This window comes from Aquarana catesbeiana, linkage group LG03, assembly GCF_042186555.1.
Source record: "Aquarana catesbeiana isolate 2022-GZ linkage group LG03, ASM4218655v1, whole genome shotgun sequence".
NCBI classification, from domain to species: Eukaryota; Metazoa; Chordata; class Amphibia; order Anura; family Ranidae; genus Aquarana; species Aquarana catesbeiana.
The window spans coordinates 52,494,040-52,506,774 of NC_133326.1; the positions used below are offsets into that span (position 1 = coordinate 52,494,040).

Genomic DNA, 12,735 nt, shown 5'->3' on the forward strand with positions numbered 1-12,735 from the left:
GTCCGACGGACACCGACGGACCAAAGCCGGTTGACAATCCGATCGTGTGTGGGCCTCGTCTGTATGCTAGTCCGACGGACAAAAACTCACACTAGGACAGCTATTGGCTACTGGCTATCCTTATTTTAGTCCAGTGTACGTCATCACGTACGAATCCATCAGACTTTTGTGTGATCGTATGTAGGCAAGTCCGTTCGTTAGAAAGTCTGCCGCGAGTCCGCCAAAAGTCCGCCGAAAGTCTGTCGGACGGGCTGTCGGACTTTTGTAGCCGAAAAGTCCGGCCGTGTGTACGTGTGCATAAGACTTCAAACCTAACTCCAGGATATAGAAAAAATCTTCTCTTGCATTACCCCACCAAAACCCACCCTATGTTGTGTTTAGGAGAATAAGGAGTAAGTTTACTTAAAGAGGAGTTCCAGTCTGGAAAAAAAAATTAAAAGTCAGCAGCTACAAATACCCCTTGTAGCTGCTGACTTTTAATATAAGGACACTTCCCTGTACAGGGATACCGCAATGTCGGGACCGAGAGCCAATTTGCCAAATAGCTTCGGGTTCAGTCACTGGCAGTGAAGCCTTTAGGCTTTACAGACGGTTTCCTACTGCACATGTGCGAGTCATGCTGTGCTTTCTGAATGGTTCCGCTGTCTTCTGGAACCTGTGTGTGTCCCAGAAGGCAGCGGGGGGGAAGGCGGAGGGGCTGGAAATGCTCATAGATCGCTGCGGCGATATAACCCGGAAGTGGGAGTGGGTACCTGTCAAAACCAGGTACCCCCCAAAAAGTGCCAAATGTGACAGTGGAGGGGAGGAGGGTGGGAACAAGCAGAGCTTCCCGTTTGGGGTTGAGCGCTTTAAGCGTACACCTGTGCGAGGGTGCACTGCATTTGCATGCAGGCAGTCCTGTTCCCAACTGACATACAGTGGATATAAAAAGTCTACACACCCCTGTTAAAATGTCAGGTTTCTGTGATGTAAAAAAATGAGACAAAGATAAATAATTTCAGAACTTTTTCCACATTAAATGTGACCTATAAACTGTACAACTCAGTTGAACAACAAACTGAAATCTTTTAGGTGCAGGGAAGTAAAACTAAAAAAAACTAAAATAATATGATTGCATAAGTGTGCACACTCTTAAACTAAAAATACTTTGTTGATGCACCTTTTGATTTTATTACTGCACTCAGTCTTTTTGGGTATGGGTCTATCAGCATGGCACGTTTTGACTTGGCAATATTTGCCCACTCTTCTTTGCAAAAACACTCCAAATTTGTCAGATTTCGGGGGCATCTCCTGTGCACAGCCCTCTTCAGATCACCCCACAGATTTTCAATTGGATTTAGGTCTGGGCTCTAGCTGGACCATTCTGGTGAAGCCATTCCTTTGTTGATTTGGATGTATGTTTTGTCGTTGTCATGCTGAAAGATGAAGTTCCTCTTCATGTTCAGCTTTCTAGCAGAAGCCTGAAGGTCTTGTGCCAATATTGACTGGTACTGGAACTGTTCATAATTCCCTCTACCTTGACTAAGGCCCCTGTTCCAGCTGAAGAAAAACAGCCACAAAGCATGATGCTGCCACCACCATGCTTCACTGTGGTTATGGTGTTCTTTTGGTGATGTGCAGTGTTGTTTTCTTTATCGTACATCACGGGACACAGAGCACCATAGTAATTACTATGTGGGTTATAGGCCACCTTCAGGTGATGGACACTGGCACACCCTAAACAGGAAGTTGCCTCCCTATATAACCCCTCCCACACCTCAGTTTTTTCACCAGTGTCCAAGGTGTTGGTCACGAGTGAAGATGTGCTCTAAAGAGCTCCGCTGGAGGGATCCTTACTGGATTTAAACAGCCTCCACAGACCGGATCCATCCAAAGTGCCACTGAGGCTAAAGTGGATGGTACCCAGGCCTCATATAGGAAGAAAGAGGTTTTGCCTGTAATGCCTCTCCTTGCAGGGCTGGACCCCGGGACCCAGTGCTTTGGTCATGCTTACATTACCTAAAAAATTTTCTGGCGGGGAGCTATACAGGTCCAAGGGAGTGGAACCCCTGATAAAAAGGGACCCGGTCCTTGAAGGATTGTTAAACATAACCCGCTGTGATGGGTGAAGGTTGGATCTGTCTGATAACAGCAGAATCCTGTGGCGGGGACAAGGTAAGTGAAGAAGCCTAGGAACTGTAAAAAGTCCACCTAGGATTTTTTTCTGTGAGTGGAATGTTGTAAAGCCTAAAATCTCCACTAGAGGGTGTAAATGCACATACCTTATTACGTTGCTTCTCAGGTAACTCTGTGTCAGCAGCAGACAGTATGTTGGGTCTCAGCCATCAGGTGCAATTCAAGAGGGGAGTCCTGGATTGCAGGGAAAGTTAGCAAGTGGGTAAACCTTACTGCAGCTTCTCCAGCCTGGAAAGGGAAGAAGGGGTTAAAGGCTACAACAGCTTGTTTGTGCACCCCCCCACCCCACCCCGGGAGGGTGCTGCGGCTTTCCATGTTTTTTCCTCCTGAATGTCTCCCTTCTGTGTCCTCCCCCTCCCTCTCATGGAATCTGCAGCAAAGCAGATCCGAGCGGCGGCGCACACGCACGCGGGAACTGGGAGATGTTTAAAATAACGGAGGGCGTGTTAGAGGATGAAGGGGGCGTGGCTTAGCGTGGCGCCTTGTACGGGACGTGGCGTCCACGTGGATTGCGCAGGCGCGGAGCTCGCAGAGCTCAGAAAGCAAGACCTCTGTCAGTTTGCAGCTGAGAGCCAGGCAGGCCAGGCACAGGAGTGGTGGGAGCACGTAAGGGGGATGATACAGGCATTCCTAAAGGGAACACATTTCACTCAGCATAAGGCTGAACTTTATTAGCGGCATTTTCATTAGCTAGACTATAGTTCAGCGAGTGGTGCGTTTATTTTAGTGCCTCTGCTTTTTTGCTTAGGACTATGCCTCCCAAAAAAGCCAGTGCAAACACTTCAAAAACAGATACCTAAAGCATCATCCCTAGGCACTGAGGATTTTAGTCATGCCTCCACATTATCATCTTCTCCTGAATACCAGAAGTGGCTAGCCAGGATGAGCCAGTGGGACCAGTGGGAGTTGCAGCTGTTGCTGGCATCTCAGCCCCTGTTTACGTGACTGAAGATGCCTTTTCCTCCGCCCTGCTGGGGCTAGAGGAGAGACTAGCGGCTTTAATCGCATCCTCCATCCTATGGGAGAGGAAGCATGGTAGATCCCCCCCCCACCTCAGACCCTTTATCAAGGGAACAGTGGGTGGAGGATGAGGTGTTACCCTCAAGGGATCAGGAGGAAAGGAATCCAACGACTCCTCTTCTGAGGAATCAACGGGGGAAGAACCCTTTTCTGCCTCGCAATCTCAGAAATTGTTGGTATAATCTCTTACAGAGATGGTTCGTTTCTCTTTCAAGCTGCCCCTAACTGAGTCAGCCAAAAGTTCTGTTTCTCCTTTGGATTCCTTAAAACCTCTGCAGAGTTTGCATGCGTTTCCCGTCCATGCATTACTGGAACAGCTTATTTATGCTGAATGAGATTATCCGGATAAGCATTTTCTTCCTCCTAAATATTTTTTCTGTATTTTATCCCATGGAGGAGAAATTTACCAAAAGATGGAATGTGCCAGCAGTTGACGCTGCTATATCCAGGGTGAATAAAAAGTCTAGTGGGCAATGCGCAAATGCTTAGGGATCCAACAGATAAAAGATTGGAATCCTCCTTTTTCTTTGGCAGGTGCAGTTACTCAGCCTGCAGTCGCTGCGAAGGCATCTGTCAGTCCCTGAAGGACCACTTTAAACAGGCCCTTAAAGAAGGTTCCTGTACAACAGGCCCGGGACTTGGCCGAACTGCCAAGAGCATTATGTTTTGCCATTTGACGCCATCAAGGATTCTCTCCACCAGGCATCTCGCCTTGCACTTGTGCTGGTGCACATGCGAAGCATCCTGTGGTTAAAAAATTGCTCAGCTGAAGCACCATGCAAAAGGCTCCTGACTGGTTTCCTTTTCATGGGGATCAGCTATTTGGGGATGATTTGGACAAATACATCCAAAGGATTTCAAGTGGGAAGAGTACTCTTTTGCCAGTCAAAAGAAGGAATAAACGCCCTTCATCTAAGCGGGCTCTTTCTCCAGTGTCGGGGGCATCTGCCTCTAGGCAGTTGCGATGGCCTCCGCTGTCAGAGTCTAGAGGAAAGCCTCACAGTCAGGTCCAGGCACAAAAGAAGTCCTGGGGGCGGAAACCTGCAAAACAGAGTTCTAAAGCCTCATTATGAAGGGGCGCCCCGCTCACCAGGGCGGGGGAGAGACTTCTGCAGTTCTCAGAAGTCTGGCAAGGGGGCGTCTCCACGATAGCTTTAGGATACAGACTAGAGGTTCGGGAGTTTCCACTGCCTCGTTTTCTGAGGTCAAACGTTCCCAAAGATCCAGGGAACAAGCCATCTCTTTTCCAGGCATTGGACCGATTACTGGCTCAGGGGGTGATCACGCAGATCCCCATAGAAGAGCAGGGTTTGGGGTTTTTATTAAAACTCTGTACCAAAACCGAATGGAGATGTCAGACCCATTCTAGATCTAAAGAATCTAAATCAGTTCCTGAAGATCCGCTCTTTTTGCATGGAGTCGATCAGGCCAGTGGTTTCTATCCTACAAGGAGGAGAACTTCTGGCGTCTGTCGACATCAGGGATGCATATCTGTATGTCCCTATATTTCCCGCTCACCAAGGGTTTCTGCGGTTCAAGGTAGAACAGCAGCATTTTCAGTTTGTAGCCTTGCCCTTTGGGCTAGCTACAGCACCCTAGGTGTTTACAAAAGTTCTGGCTCCACCTCTAGCCAGCTTAAGGGCACCAGGCATAACAGTCTTGGCGTACCTAGACGATCTATTGCTAATAGACCAGTCGGTGGCCCATTTGGAACAAAGCGTGCACATTGCAACCAAATACCTGGAAAATCTGGGTTGGATTCTCAACCTAGAGAAGTCTTCCTTAAAACCGCTAAAAAGGCTGGAGTACTTGGGTCTGATCATAGACACAGCCCAGAAAAAAGTGTTCTTGCCTCAGGCAAAGATCAACGCCATAAGAGAGCTGGTGCAGATGGTCAGGTCGAAAAGAGATCCCTCCATTCGCCTTTGCATGAGGTTGTTAGGAAAGATGGTGGCTTAATTTGAAATGGTTCCCTATGCCCAGTTCCATTCGAGACTGTTGCAAAACAGTATCCTGTCTGCTTGGAACAAAACGGTTCAAGCCCTAAAAGATTTGCCAATGCGGCTGTCCCCAAAGGTGTCCCAGAGCCTCAGTTGATGCTCGGTATCCGGGAATCTGCAGAAGGAAAAATCCTTCATACCAGTTACCTGGAAAGTGGTAACGACAGATGCCAAAGGAGCCTTACCCATCAACATGCTAGAGATTCGGGCAGCGCGTCTGGCTCTGAAGCCCTGAACATTCAGGTTACAGGATTGTCCTGTTAGGATCCAATCCGACAATGCTACAGCTGTGGCCTATATCAATCGCCAAGGGGGCACTAAGGGTCACGCAGCTCAGAGTAGTGGACCAAATTCTTGCATGGGCGGAAAAGGATGTTCCTTGCCTATTGGCAGTCTTCATTACGGGAATAGAGAATTGGCAGGTGGACTACTTGAGTCGCCAGCATTTGTTCCTGGGGGAGTGGTCCCTTCACCCCGACATCTTTCTGGCTATATGTCAAAGATGGGGGATCCCGGACGTAGATCTTTTTGGTGTCCAGGTTTAACCTATAGTTGGTCAACTTTATGTCAAGGACAGATGCGGGGTGACCCTATGGGGTCAGTTTTCACTGATTTAGCCTTTTTTTTCCCTATTCAGTTGCTGCCACAGCTTCTTTTTAGGATCAAGCTGGAAAGAAAGACGGTAATTCTTGTAGCCCCAGCATGGCCCAGAAGGTCCTGGTATGCAGATGTTGTAAAGATGGCGGTGGGGGACCCATGGACCCTTCCACTGCGTCCAGACCTACTCTCGCGGGGGCTGATATTTCATGCTACCTTATAAACTCTAAGTTTGACGGCTTGGCTATTGAAGCCCACATTCTGAAGAGACGTAGTCTCTCCGGGTCAGTGATTTCTACCTTCATTAATGAAGCCAGCTTCCAGAGTCATATATTATAGAGTCTGGAGGGCTTATGTTTCCTGGTGTGAATCCAAGGGTTGGCACCCTCGGAAATATAACATAGGTAGAATTCTTGTTTTTTTCTACAAGTACAAATGAAGCTGGCCTTGAGTACTATTAAGGGCCGAGTCTCAGCTTTATCAGTCTTATTTCAAAGACCGCTTGCTTCGCATTCTTTGGTCCGGGTTTTTATACAAGGGGTAATGCGGCTTATTCCGCCAGTTAGCTCGCCCTTGAACCCTTGGGACTTGAACTTAGTTTTTGTCGGTATTGCAAAAACAGTCGTTTTGAACCGTTACAGCATACTCCCTTGGTCCTTCTGACAAGGAAATTAGTGTTTCGGGTTGCTATATCCTCTGTAAAAAGGGTATCGGAGTTGGCTGCTCTTTCCTGTAAAGAGCCATATTTAATTTTTCATGAGGACAGGTTTGTGTTGGGTCCTCATCAAAGTTTTCTGCTAAGGTGGTTTCAGGTTTTCACCTAAACCAAGATATTGTCCTACGTTGTTTTTTCAAAAACCAAGTTCTAGGGTAGAGAACTCACTACATTGTCTTGATGTAGTGAGAGCGGTCAAGGTCTATTTAAAGACGACTGCTCAGGTCTGAAAGACTGATGTCTTGTGCTGCCAGAGGGTCCTAGGAAGCGACAGGCAGCGTTGAAATCCACTATTGCTAAGTGGATTCGGCAAGTTATAATTCAGGTCTAATGGTTAAAAGGTAAGATTCACCTTTTCATGTCAAAGCGCACTCTACTAGAGTAGTTAGTGCTTTTTGGGACAGTACATCTCCAAGCCTCCATGGCTCAGATCTGCAAAGGCGCTACTTGGTCTGCAGTCCATACATTCACCAGATTTTATCAAGTGGATGTAAAAAGGGGCATGAGGATATCGCCTTTGGGTGCAGTGTGCTGCAGGCAGCAGTATAGGTTTTCAAGTCTGTTGGCCGCCCTGCTTGTTGTGTCTCCCTCCCCTCAAATAGCATTGCTTTGGGACATCCCACGTAGTAATTACGGTCACCTCGCATTACTGTTCGTATACCCAGAAGAACGGGTTTGTCTGAGTGTGCGCCGGCCGGCACACCAGACTTCAGGTTTTTTACTGATGCAACGTTTCTAAGTGTAATATTTTGTTTTAGGTTTTTAAATAAAACCCAAAGATTTTTACACTATTGGAGCATTTGTTTCTTACATGCTATGTGTATCCACTGTATCCACTCATGGCTTGAATATCAATGAGGCGATCTGAAGAGCAGCAAGCATGCTCAATGCGCTCTGGAAACAGGCAGTGCTTACACTACATGATTTCCCTGATCCTCTGTAACGGGGGATCACGGATATCTGGTAAGAAGTGATTCTTTCTATAGCGGTGGTGGACTCAACACAGTCTTTTTTTTCATCAACGTTTGAAGATTTGTTTCATTTGTTGATGGACTTTATTTACTAAGTTTTGCATGGGTGGATGTTATTTGTTCAAGCTATATACATATAGACTTTCGTCTTGTTTGGACATTGAGTAATATTATTATCTGACGGTTCACTTGACTTTTCATTTATATTTTCTTAGAGTTACTTTTAAGAAATTGTACATATATATCTGTTCACTTAGTTTTTATGGTTCACGCCAAACTCTGTATGATTTCATAATTGGTTTGTTTCGTTCATTATTTTATGGTTTACACCTGTTTAATCCACAGGTTTAGCACGATTCTATTTTCCTTTTAATTACTATGGTGCTCTGTGCCCCGTGATGTACAATAAAGAAAATAAGATTTTTATAACAGCTTACCTGTAAAATCCTTTTCTTGGAGTACATCACGGGACACAGAGGTCCCTCCCCTCTTCTTCTACGGGTATATGTATATTGCTTTGCTACAAAAACTGAGGTTATATAGGGAGGCAACTTCCTGTTTAGGGTGTGCCAGTGTTCATCACCTGAAGGTGGCCTATAACCCACATAGTAATTACTATGGTGCTCTGTGTCCCGTGATGTACTCCAAGAAAAGGATTTTACAGGTAAGCTGTTATAAAAATCCTATTTTTGCGCTAAACATAACTTTTGGAACTATGGCCAAAAAGTTCCACCTTGGTTTCATCAGACCATAACACATTTTCCCACCTGCTTTTGGGAGACTTCAGATGTGTTTTTTTGCAAAATTTAGTCGGGCTTGGATGGTTTTCTTCGTAAGAAAAGGCTTCCATCTTGCCACTCTACCCCATAGCCAAGACATATAAAGAATACAGGAGATTGTTGTCACATGTACCACACAGCCAGTACTTGCCAGATATTCCTGCAGCTCCTTTAATGGTGCTGTAGGCCGCTTGGCAGCCTCCCTGACCTTTCTGAATTTTCTTCTCGTTTTTTCATCAATTTTGGAGGGACGTCCAGTTCTTGATAATGTCACTGTTATGCCATATTGACTGTCTTCATGGTGTTCCATGGTATATATAATGCCTTGGAAATTCTTTTGTACTTTCTCCTGACTGATACCTTTTAACAATGAGATCCTCTCTGATGCTTTGGAAGCTCTCTGCGGACCATGGCTTTTGCTATAGGATGCGGCTAAGAAAATGTCAGGAAAGACCTACTAGAACAGCTGAACTTTATTTGGGGATTCTCAGAGGCACTTTAAATGATTGCAGGTGTGTACGGACTCCTATTTTTAACATGCATTTGACTGTGATTGCTTAATTCTGAACACAGCTACATCCCCAGTTATAAGAGGGTGTGCACACTTATGCAACCCCCCCCCTAAAAGATTTCAGTTTGTTCTTCAACTGAGTTGTACAGTTCAAACGTCACGTTAAAGGTGGAAAAAGTTTTGAAATTATTTATCTGTGTCTCATTTTTTTACATCACAGAAACCTGACATAACAGGGTGTGTAGACTTTTTATATCCACTGTACATGGGACTGCCTGCACGGGAATGCACAGAAAGGAGGTGGATAGAGGAATCCCCACTCTGGGACATTGTATTCTGACAGTGGAACTTGCTGCTTTAGTTGCTGTTTGAGAAAGCTTTTCCAACATGTCCCTTTGACAGACGTTGAGTAAACAATTGATTTCTGTCGAACAAAGATGGCCACAGACTGATCAATATTTGCCCGGTGCCTGCTGAACCCACCAAATTTTGTATAGCAACCTTAAAGGAGAAGTATGGCTAAAAGTTTTTTGGCCCTATGTCTTCCATGGATCACAGGAGTGCAGTTTTCAGCTGATATCGGGTTAAAGTCCGCTGTTGCCTTATGTCACTCAGCCAGTCCTGGCGCTGGATCGATCCCGACTTTACAGTTGGGATCCAGAGAGAAACTTGGACTGGCAGCTGGCTCAGCCTCAGCGAGCCCCTGGGAGACTGAGCCAGCCCCTCCCGCCTCCTCCACAGCCTGGCTCTCCAGTGAGCGCTGGAAGAGCAGAGCAGCGAGCCGGTGACTGACAGTCACCACTCTCTGCGGAGAGAAAAACTGAGCTGTTGTTGGCTGCAAACGTACATACGCCCCTGCCACATATGTGATGACACAGGGGGACCACCCACAGACTGGAGCTTTGGGGAGAAGATGCCAGCAGTAGAGCCGGCTGGAGCATGGTATACGATAAGAAATTCTGCCTCTTCCTGTACCCCGTAGACATGACAAGTATTTAACCCTTCCAGTCTGAGGGGCCCCACTGCAAAGAAAGATTTTTTTTTTTCTAATTCCTGGAGTTGAAAGCTTGAATGTGCAAGTTAATTTTCTCCAATTTACTACTGGTTGTCCTAATTATTATGAAGCATAACAAGACTACTTGCAATGCAGGTAAATTGCCTGGCTTACCCAGGGTTGGGTAGGCTCTAGCTTTTTTATTACACTTTTCCCCATACTGCTAAATTCATGTACTCTGGGCTCAGATAGAAAGTAATGGCTACACTCTAGGAGCTGGGAGCAGAGGTGTCATTACTTTTACATTAGGGACCGGGGAAAACCCAGAGCTATGGCCTCGGAGCTGCCTGACCCAAGGCAAGCCAGACAGGTTGTCTATTTAGCATGTAGGCTTGGGAGGCCAATAGATATCCACTCATATATCTCAAACAGCTAGGGTGGTCAATGTGATGATGGTATCTGCATTAATATTGTTGAAATCTGTATTGTATTCTTACAATGATATTTCCTGAATACATATTAAGAATTGGAATTACACTTTTGTATAAGTAGCCTTCACACCTTGCAAATGATAATTGTTACCAAGTGGGATTTTGTAATAGTAATAAATGTTTTAAGACGTGAAAAACCAAACCTTATTTTATTAGTATGTTAAGCAGGGCTATACATGGATCAGATTTCGGCCGATTGTAGCTGAATTGGTCATTCCATGGGTGGCTGTGTTGGCATTTTTCAGTCGACTTTTGGAAAATTCTTGGCCAAAATCTAATTGAATAGTTTAGCTTGATTTACACTAAGTATGAGCTGAAAGAAAGCCAGCAGCCAACCGGCTCCTGATCGGAACGTTGTGGCGCAGGGGGGGCATCCCCCTGTCAGAACACAACAGCTCAGCGGGGCAGATCACTGTACTAACATTGGATCATTAGTACAGTGGCTCGGACCGGAGCTGTCAGTTTTTTTTTCCTTCAACCTGCTGGGTTGAAAGAAAAAAAAACTAGTAGTGTGTATCGGGCATTACACTTCTGTTTTTGTCACCTTTGCTGGGTCCTCCACGATCAGCGCTGGAACTTGGTTGCAGAGGAGAGGTGGGGGCAGAGGAGAGTTGTAATAGGCGCCTGCAGCTGTTTGTCAGGAGCTAGGAGGATGGAGCAGTGGCATGGCTTACCAGGTGCTGTGTGTTTTAACGGACGCACACAGCCCTGGCCAGGAGGACACACCCGGTTGTCTCCTTTGCAGCCAGCTAAGCAAAGGAGACATCTGCAAATAGGAAAGTGAGGGCAGCAGTTCAGTAACAACCAAGAAACGTGAATTTTTAAAGTGGAAGACCATGCTAAACCTAAAATCCCTGCATCCATAGACATCCACAATCTAACACCTACCCTGTAAAGAAAAAAAATCAGTATACATACCTTTTCTGAAGCTGATCCGACCCGATCCCACGCTGAGCTGTCAGCTGCGGCTTCGCTGTGTAGGCGGGTGCAGAGGACACGTGCGACAACGGAAGCCCCATAGTAAGTTTATGGGTGATGTCACTTCCCATTCTTTTCACAGCCGCTGACAGTCATGTCCTCTCTAGAGGTTCCGCCACTGGAGATTGGGTCGGATCCCCTTCAAAGAAGGTATGTATACTGATTTTTTTTTATTTACAGGGCGAGATAGGGTAATGTTAGATCATGGGTGTCTGTAGATGCAGGGATTTTCGTTTTAGCATGGACTTCCACTTTAAGGAAGCAAACTTTATATTATATGCAAGTCTGGACTTCGTGGACTAAAATTTAAAAAAGTTAAAAAGCGGGTTTAGAGTCACTTTAATGTGTATGGCCAGCTTTAAGGCTGGTTCACATCTGTCTGGTGCAGTGCATTTTACATGTGTTTTAGGTGCGTTACCATTCAGCTCTATAAAACATACATTTTCTTGAAAGCGCACCAAGGCTGAATTTTTTTTGACCCCCTGCACCCACAACACACATAAGATGCACAAGTGTGAGCAGCGCCTTAAGCCAGCCATCGAGAGTAGAGATTTGAACCATGTATGGGCAGGCTGAATGTACCCAACCAGCCTGTCGGATTCTACCTGCGATTACTGCTAGCGGCTGTTATAGATGCTAGCAATTATCACTGTGTTCTCCTGGCAGGGATAACTCCGATGGCAGAGATCGCTGATCCAAATGTTCTGGTGGGTGGACCGTCCCCCTGTCAGAACACAACAGATCAGCGGGGGAGATCGCAGAACTGACCTCGCATGGTTAGTACAGTGGCTCCTACCGGGGCTGTCAGGGTTTTTTTTTCTTCTGTGCAACCCCGCTGTTAGTGTGTACGCATCAAAAGATTTCCATTGATATGAAAACAAATTGTAAGCTCTAAGCAGCAGGGCCCTCTGATTCCTCTTGTATTGAATTGTATTGTAACTGTACTGTCTGCGTTCATTTGTTCAAGTGTTGCACAAACTGTTGGCACTAAATAAATCCTGTAAAATAATAACACTCTTCCAAGACGGGACAAGTCTGGATTAATGTCATTTACGCTTTGTTCAGAGAACCTGATTACATTTTTTTTTTTATCACAAAATTTAACTTTTCTATTTAAGAATTCCTGTGATAAGTCGATCCCTATGATGCTGATTGGCAACAAGACTGACCTGAGGTCAGAAGGTAATGAATCGAGGGTAATCCACACTTCAATGGGGGAGAAGCTAGCGATGGTAAGTGGACAATACACGGTTTGTCTGATCATTGAATGACGTGTGTGCACTCCTCTCTGCATGGTTGTAAAATGTTCTTCTTTCATTTCTAGGCCTATGGCTCCCTCTTCTGTGAGACGAGTGCAAGGGATGGAACCAATGTAGTGGAAGCTGTTCTCCATCTGGCCAGGTAAACCGACCACACTAGATTATTATGTAATGACTGGTTAAACATTAGTAGGTATAATAGATGGTTTGGGAAAAGAAATGGCGCTGCCCTGTTTCACATTAAT

General features: G+C 45.7%; 1 protein-coding gene across 2 annotated transcripts in view; it reads left to right on the plus strand.

Annotated features, from left to right (window-relative positions):
• The window catches only part of LOC141131361 (ras and EF-hand domain-containing protein-like), a 110,346-nt gene that overhangs the window by 91,089 nt on the left and 6,522 nt on the right, over positions 1–12,735 (plus strand). For both annotated transcript variants that reach the window (XM_073618524.1, XM_073618525.1), the window contains exons 15-16: positions 12,350–12,463; positions 12,556–12,632. In XM_073618524.1, coding sequence (XP_073474625.1) covers positions 12,350–12,463; positions 12,556–12,632 — 191 coding nt within the window. The remainder of the gene's footprint in view (positions 1–12,349; positions 12,464–12,555; positions 12,633–12,735) is intronic.